The following is an 8359-nucleotide window of genomic DNA, read 5'->3' on the forward strand; positions in this document are numbered from 1 at the left end:
GCGTAGCAGTGGGTACAATACGACTTACTCAATAATTCTTTTTGAAATTCGGACATTTATAGATATTGCATGATTACGATTTTACTTATACCGCTAGCCTGTAACTACTACGGTGCGCTATCTGAATTTATTTTATTGTGGTATTTCATAATTAGCGCTACCTTATTTAGTACCGTGGGCGATTGCAAAATGTTGAATGATCACGAACAGCACATGCAAAGCAGCGGCGCACACATGCGCAAGACGTGGCTCGCTTTCGCCCGGAAATTTATTGACCCTAAAGTGCCACAAAGGCCGCTTATTCGAGACGCCAAGGGCAGTGCTGGTCGTCGATTGGCACAGTCTAGTTCTTATCGAAAAACCGAGCGGCAAACGCCAGCAGCAGCCACGCAGTTCAGCAAACCGAGCTGTTGACACTTTCGTTTGCACTTTCTTTTCCTGGGAGCACCTCACGTCGTGCATTGGCCACTACTCTTCCGCCGCTCGTGCACGGAGAAGTGGCACGTGTCGAGGCTCAGCGTCACGGTTTCTCGGCAGGGCGGCATTCTTGCTGAGGAGTCTTGTGACCCTGCGTGGCTTGCTTGCCAACGTCTACAGACACAGAAACGTTCAGGGCGTTGTCGGAGGTGTGCTTTCCCTCCGGTGAGTCGATGAACACGGGAGGAATTTTGACCTCCACGTGGCCGTCCTTGCAGCTCTCCACGATCATCTTCTTCTCGATGTGCACCGGTGACACGATTGTCCGGACTGAAGACATCGAATTGGCACTTTTGGGGGGCACCAAGTCGATCGTCATGTTCACCTGCAGCGGTATGTCGGCGAACTGGGCCGAAGATTCTGTGATGGCCTGTGCGATATGTTCCGAGACGGATAAGCTGTCGTCGTCGGTGGACGCCGTGGAACCCTTGGGTACCTTGCGCCCCTTTTGACCCTTCTTGCCTTTCTTTTTCTGAGGTGAGCCTTTGGCGTCGCTTTCTGGGGAAGTGATGGCTGATTTCTCGGCGCTTGCCACTCCGCTATCACTCGGCTTCTTTTGCACGGCGGCAACAATGTCGGCGCTGGCTCGCTTTTCGACGAGCAGTGCGACTGACTTGTCGCCCGATTTCGTTGACTCGATGATTTCAGCTGACGTGTCGGCTTCGAGCTGTCGGGCGTCGATGATTTGATCAGCGCTGATTCGCTCCTCAGAAGACTTCGAGGACGGTGCCAAAAGTTCCGCACTTGCCCTTATGCTCAGCTGGTGCCCCTCAACGCTGGTGCCCGTTCCGGCCGCTTGATTAAGGGCCGTCACCGAAGATTTCTCCTTGTCCTGAGACAAAAAGATTAAGACTTTATCTTTAATTTCTTCACATAAGTAAGCAAAATACACAATCTGTTGTGCACAAACACAACACGTCGTAATTTCTTTTGTACGTATACGGTATTTGCGAACCTTGATTAGCAATGAGACGCAATACTAGCAGTTTCGAATTTCGTAGAGTGGACAGAGCAGGTAAATAATGAAAAAAAAAATATTCCGGTAAGAGCTGAGACACAATCTCGTCTGTTCCACCGAAATTTTGAGCGACACTCTTGATTTTGTCCGATGCTTCTGTTATTGAGTCGGCTTTGTGCTGGTGGTTGTACTGCTCGTTTTAGAGGACATTACAAGCGTAGCCTTTGCCGTGCTCTCGGAGGACACGTGTGAAGACACTCCCGACAGAGCGTCTCTGGTCTGCCATTCTTTCGAGCCGGCTCCCGATTCTAACTCAGATCTTTCGAGAGTTGTTTTCGTTACCAGAGCGCCTGATTTATCAACCACTCTATTCTCAGATTGCGCTGAGTGAACGTCTCGTGACGTAAGCTTCATCGTCTCCCCATCGGAATTCTTTTTTGTCAGGGCGAGCTCACGTTTACCAGGCGAGGCTATTTTTGAACTTTGGCTTGTACTTCGCTTGAATGTTTTCACTATGATGCGCTGCTCGCCTGAAACGATACTAGTAGTAGCTCCACTCACTAAGTTGCGTTCGGCAGGTGGTGCGAGTTCATTAGCCAGCGCTACAGTGCCTTCTTGCAACTTGTTGGGTGAAGCTGCCTTCGTGGCCTCATCGGATCCAGTTTTTGGAGAAGGTATCACTCTTGCCGAGGATCGCAGCGCAGGTTTCAATGGAGGGCGATTTTCTCTCACCAGTTCTGCGAGTCCTCTTCCGGATGGAGATTCCTCGCGAAGGGACTTTTCCACTGCTGACAGGATGGTGAGCTGTGAAGATCCACCGGCGCTCGCCTTCTGCTCTGAGTCAGTGGTTTGCGCGGTCACAAGGGGACCGGAAGGAACCTTCAGCTCCGAACCTTTTTGTGTCAAGGACGTCTCTGCTCCAGCGCGCTCTTCAGCGCTACGGACGGTTGTCGTTTCGGTTTTCGCTAGGTCGTGGCGTTCTGACTCGGTAGGAAACTGTTCCAGTGACGGTATGTCGACTGTGCTGCTACCGCGCAGTGGAGAAAAGCTTGTGGAGCTGCCCTTGGCTTCCAGAAGCCTCTTTATCTCACTTGGGGATGCCAAGCCACTCGTCGGCGTAGGAGAAGCCGGTCCCAGAGCGTTAAGAGCACGTCTAGGGGAACCGATAGAACTCTGGCTAGGGCTCTTTACTGTGTCGAGTGGCGCGTGCGTATCGGATGGGGACGGAGCAAATACAGCGACTGGGTGCTCAGCCAGCCCGAAGGTGCTCACGGAGCCGCGAGTAGAAATTGCACTCATTTCAGTACTCGCACGCTCTGTGGCGACTCCAGATTCGACCGGCGCAATAGCGGTTTTTTCTGTTGTGATAATCTCCATGATGGTTGATGAAGGATTGACGAGCTGTTGCACAGATTCTAGCTGGGAGATGCTTGCCGAAACTTGCGAATATGGCGTGAGGGGACTCTTTATGGCCGATAACGGGCCTACCGGAGGTTGCGGCGACTGGATTTGCTGTAATGACGTCTGCTGAAGACTGCCATTTGAAGCCGGAGGTGATGGTTGTACTGCTAAGCGAGGGCTCTTCGTAGAGTCCAGAGTGCCAGCTGTCACTTTAGGGGACCAAGGTTCGAGCTGTTTAACTTGCGAATAACTATCCGCAACCGGATATATAGAGTCTTGTGACGCCTGAGGGGATGTTCCAGGACTCTTTCGGGGACTCTTGGTAGAATCTAAAAGGCTGGATGCTGCCCGCGGCGACAACGGTTCAGAAGATTGGGCACCTTGCGTCGCTGAAGGGGTTGCTCCAAGGCTGTCTCGGATACTCTTGGTTTGATCTAAAAAGCCAGGTGCTGCCCGCATTGACAACGGTTCAGAAGATTGGGCGCTTTGCGTCACTGGAGGAGATGCTGCAAGGCTCTCTCGAGTACTCTTGGTTTGATCTAAAAAGTCAGATGTTCCCCGCGGCGACAACGGTACAGAAGACTGGGCACCTTGTGTCGCTGAAGGGGTTGCTTCAAGGCTCTCTCGGGTACCCTTGGTTTGATCTAAAAAGCCAGATGCTGCCCGCGGCGACAACGGTTGAGAAGATAGGGCGCCTTGGGACGCTTGAGGAGATGTTCCAGGCATCCTTAGGGGACTCTTGGACGGAACTAAAACGCCAGATGTAGCCTGCGGCGACAACGGTTGAGAAGATTGGCCACCTTGCGTGGCTGAAGGGGATGCTGCAAGGCTCTCTCGGGTACTCTTGGTTTGATCTAAAAAGCCAGGTGCTACCCTTATTGACAACGGTTCAGAAGATTGGGCGCTTTGCGTCGCTGGAGGAGATGCTGCAAGGCTCTCTCGAGTACTCTTGGTTTGATCTATAAAGTCAGATGTTCCCCGCGGCGACAACGGTGCAGAAGACTGGGCACCTTGCGTCGCTGAAGGGGTTGCTCCAAGGCTCTCTCGGGCACTCTTGGTTTGATCTAAAAAGCCAGATGCTGCCCGCGGCGACAACGGTTCAGGCGATAGGGCGCCTTGCGACGCTTGAGGAGATGTTCCAGGCCTCCTTAGGGGGCTCTTGGTTGGATCTAAAACGCCAGATGTTGCCCGCGGCGACAACGGTTGAGAAGATAGCCCTTGGGACGCTTGAGGAGATGTTCCAGGCATCCTTAGGGGACTCTTGGTCGGATCTAAAAATCCAGATGCTGCCCGCGGCGACCACGGTTCAAGTGCAGAAGCAACAACGAGTGAGGATTGTTTGCACACTGGAGAGCCGGGCTGACTTCCAGAGAACTGAGAGGACTCCGGATGAGCGATCGCAGTAGTCTTCGCCACCTCTGAGAAAGGCTGCGGTGTCCGCAGCGATGAGGCTTCTGCTACTTGAAGCGAAGGTGGTGCGGCGGTCAGTGCGGGCGATTTATCCCTTGTTGAGGCTGGTATGATGTCTCGGCGTATAAGGCCGTCTTTCGGCTCCATATCTGTGATAGGGGATGCTCGCTTGATAATAGCCATTTCAGCGGACGCTTCGCTGCCGAAGGGACTTTTAGAAACCTGTGGGGCTGAGGGGGCATCAGGCCTTGGACTCTTGGTAGCGTCCAAGAGCCCAACTGTTGCTCTAGGCGACCATAGCTCAGGAGAATAGGGCGGCAAAATTGCATCAAGATACTCAGATAACGCGCCTTTCGGAGAACCCGGACGACTTCCAGTCGGTGTCTTCGTTACGACACTTGCGGATACCTGCGTGGATATCTTCTGAGCGCCAGTTGAAGTGCTTAAGGAACCTGGCACACCTTGCCCTGATCGCGGTGATGGTGAGCGATAATCAGGCCTTGGACTCTTGGTAGCGTCCAAGAAACCAGCTGTTGCTCTGGGCGACCACGGCTCAGGTGACTGGGGCGGCGAAATTGCGTCAAGATACGCAGATAACGCGCCTTTCGGAGAACCCGGACGGCTTCCAATTGGACTCTTCGCTACACTTGCGGATACCTGCGTGGATTTCTCCTGAGAGCCAGTTGAAGTCTTTACGGTACCTAGCACACTTTGTCCTGATCGAGGTGACGAGGTGTCCGCCTTTAAACGAAGAACAGTGTCCGCAGGCGCAGACGCTGCTTCCCGCGGTGAGAGCGACGTTATTGCACTCTTCATTTCAACTTCCTGCTCTGCAAAGGGTGAAGTGGCTGCGCTCTCCATAACGACCGCGGTTCGTTCCGCCTTGGCAACGGTGGGCGCGCCTTTGATGAGAGACTGTTGCGTGGAAGCTCCGGTGAATACGCTATTCGAGACCTGAGGAGACGCTGAAGGACTGAGCCTCTTCATGGGCTCAAGGAGGCCTCTGGAGGGCGCTCCAGACTGTATTTCTGCTAACTGGCGTGGCGAAGTAACACCTGAAAACACTGACCGGGAGCCCAGAGGGGAGCCTTGAGAACCTTTGTCGACGCTTTTTCTTAAGGCTGTCATTCTCTGCGAGTCGATGATCGAGGTTGGATATGCGAGTGAAGGCTTCTGCGGTGCTTCTACGTTAACCAAGCTTCCCGATGAACGAGGTGACACTGAGATGGTTGTTTTCGTGCCTGTTTGAGCTTCTCCTAGAATCTTTCTGCCTGCGGTCACTCCAAACTCGGCTATCCCTTGGGGCTCCTTTCCAGTGGCAAACAATGTTCTGGCCGTAATGGTTTCGCTTTTGAGGTCCTTGAATCTTTGATAATCCGTCAGACGAGACGGAGCATCAGAGGCCGGTTGCAACAAGGTGGGCTTTGTGAATGCTTCCCGCGACGATTTCTGTGATGCAAGGGTTGTCAGCTGTCGGCTTTCTCCAGATTTCGAAAGTTTGGTTTTCGATGTTTTTTTAAGCTTTGCTATTTGCCCTCGTGCAGACTGAGTGAGCACGCTTAGAGAATTTTTAGAGGCATCTCTCCTAGCTCGCGCAAGTGCATGTTTTTCAGCAAAGTCCATCGGGTACTTGTTAAATAACTTGTCCAGCGCAGATTTGTGGTAGACGCTGTGCGCGCCCGGATAAGATTCGGGTGAACTTGGTCTGAAGCCCCCTCTAGCCTGTACAATTGGATTTATTTCCACTGATGCGATCGTCACCTCCGCTATATGCGGTCCAGGCGACGTCAGTGGAAGAGTAAGGTGGCTGCCTTGGGAAACCAATTCTTGCGAGTTTTGTCTGCGCGGCGACGCAAATGAAGCTTGGGATGTCCGTGGAGTTTTCAAGATTGACGATCGAGACGTCGCCGAAGACACGTGGCGCTTTTCGGATAGCTTCTCGTATTGCTCTGAAATCGCCATTTCGGGGGCTGTCTGACCCAAGAGTCCACGCGCAGTATCTGCCGACATTTTCACGTTCCAACGCTTGCCCAAGCTTGTCGCAGAGTCGCTGCTGTGGAAAGCACCCCGGTGCTTTATCGGGGAGTCAGCTGGGGAAGCGGCAAGCTCGTTATGTCTTTCAAATACCGCAGCTTTGGCCGCTGACGCTGAGGACGCAGTGGCGACGCTGGAGCGCTTGATGGTGGCGCTCTTTGAACTGCGCACCATGGGCTGGATTTCGATGAACGGAGACTTAGACCAAAATAACGAGCCGGTGGACTTGCCCGTTGACGTTGCGCTGGTCTTCTCGGCGCTCCTCGTCACCAGTGCGCTTAAGCTTCCATTGAATTCCGTGGATTTGTTGCTCTCCGGCAGCGACGGAAGTCCAGAGAAGCGGTCTTCAACGCTCCTAGAGCCAGTGGCACAGAGGCGGGCGTCGTTCATCAGCATGCTCACCTCGGAATCATGTGACGACGCGATGGACCTGCTGTGATGCCTGGCCACGTTGATAGCAAGGCCGGACGGCGTCCAGCCACCTTGGATGACGACTTGAGCGGGCGCCAGCGGCGTGGCCACAACAACATTGGACGGGGTCTTGGGGGACCTGATGGACGGTGACGTCGGCCTCTTCACGCCGGCTAACCAGTGCGACGAAGTCGTGCGGGACCGGGACTTCATGGTAGCAGATTGCTCGCGGTCGTTGCACCGCTACCCAGGACTCCGCTCAGTAAATTGTATAAGATGGGTCGAATTTTGGCGAGCCCACGGGCCCGGCTATGAACGCTGCCTTGGCCCGTGAGCTTCTTCTTCGTCTTTCACTTGGCTCGATTGCTCGCGCTGGCCAGAAGCCCAGAGTGTTCTAGAAAGCTGCTTCCAGCACTGTACAAAAAATGAGGAAGCGAGATTTTAACGTGCAGAATATATGCCGTAAGCGCTTGTCCTCGTTTTCCCGTGTCCCTTGTCCCGCTTCGCGCTGCACCGCACAGCCTCATGGAAAACCAGCTAGCACAGACCATCACCATTTTATTGTTATGCAAGCTCCAAATAACTGTTTGAAAGTCATTTATATACATCAGTGTAGCTACGGTTAATAGCTTTTCTGGGTGTTAGAAAGGTTACGTTCATACTGAAATAAATTGTTAGAACACATCTCACGATGACTGCTGACGGCAATGTATAAATAAATAAATAAATAAATAAATAAATAAATAAATAAATAAATAAATAAATAAATAAATTAGCGTTTGTTACACGAAGGGGCTCGGCCTCTCTGTACCGACGTGGGAGCGGCCCGCATCAGTCCCAGACTGATCCCTCAGGACCTAAATAACGTTATTCATACCATACCATACGAATTGAAGAAATACGTAGATAAATTTACAGGAGATCACAAAGCACGAGGCCGCATTTGGACCTCTTGCCACACGGTTATAAATAAAAAAGTAAATGTGCGGAGTACAAGAGCACTTGTTAAAAAAAAAGAACAGGTATTCAAAGTATTAGAAGAAAAACAAAGTTAAGACATCAGTACTTTACAATATAAAGCAACAAATACATGATAAATAGTCAAAGTGTTAGGTATTGATAAGAAATGGTAGCAACTGCCTTTTGAAAATTTCTAATGAGGAGCAATACTTAATGTGTTATAGGAGGCGATTCTACAACAACAGTGTAAAACAAGTAGTATGCCTTCCATGGTTCGAGCGTATTGAAGGCAACGAAAAGTTCCCATCGGAGGCAAATCGGTTGGTTTAACATTACCGAGACGGTTACCCAATAAAATAGTGCATGAAGTTAAATTAGTTGTAAACTTGCAGACGATAATTACGAGATTAAACTGCACAAATTTATGTGTAGAGATTATCGTGGAGCTTTGGAGTAGATGTGAAACATTAGAATGGTATGTATATTGAGTGTTGGTATTCATAGCATGGCTCTGTATGTATTTTAGTGGAATCAGGCGAGTTGGATAGTTGTTTTTTCGTGATGAGATGCAGTAATTAAGATGGCTATGAATGAAGGCGAAGCATATCTTAAGCAAGGCGGACGTGGTAAAATAATGACATGCTTTCAACGATACTCTAATGCCATACATGAACTTTCGTCGAACGGACGCAGTGTGATTTTTGTTTT

At 51.2% G+C, this 8359-nt stretch overlaps 1 protein-coding gene across 1 annotated transcript; it reads right to left on the reverse strand.

The window, feature by feature from the left end:
- Positions 1 to 235: 235 nt before the first annotated feature.
- On the reverse strand, positions 236 to 7031 carry LOC126540721 (uncharacterized). The gene is made up of 2 exons (XM_050187567.3): positions 2168 to 7031; positions 236 to 1309 (listed from the first exon to the last, which is right to left on the reverse strand). Exons 1-2 carry the CDS (start codon positions 6902 to 6904, stop codon positions 521 to 523), a joined length of 5526 nt encoding a protein of 1841 aa, XP_050043524.2. The 5' UTR covers positions 6905 to 7031; the 3' UTR covers positions 236 to 520.
- Between the last annotated feature and the right edge of the window lie 1328 nt (positions 7032 to 8359).

The sequence above is a fragment of the Dermacentor andersoni genome, chromosome 2 (assembly GCF_023375885.2).
Source record: "Dermacentor andersoni chromosome 2, qqDerAnde1_hic_scaffold, whole genome shotgun sequence".
NCBI classification, from domain to species: domain Eukaryota; kingdom Metazoa; phylum Arthropoda; class Arachnida; order Ixodida; family Ixodidae; genus Dermacentor; species Dermacentor andersoni.

Excerpts from the sequence above, each read along its gene's own strand:
- LOC126540721 (XM_050187567.3), bottom strand. The coding sequence starts at position 6,904 with ATGAAGTCCCGGTCCCGCACGACTTCGTCGCACTGGTTAGCCGGCGTG. Across the intron at positions 1,310-2,167 it reads GAAGAGGACTCGCAGAACTG|GACAAGGAGAAATCTTCGGT; the intron begins GTGAGAGAAAAT and ends TTTTTGTCTCAG.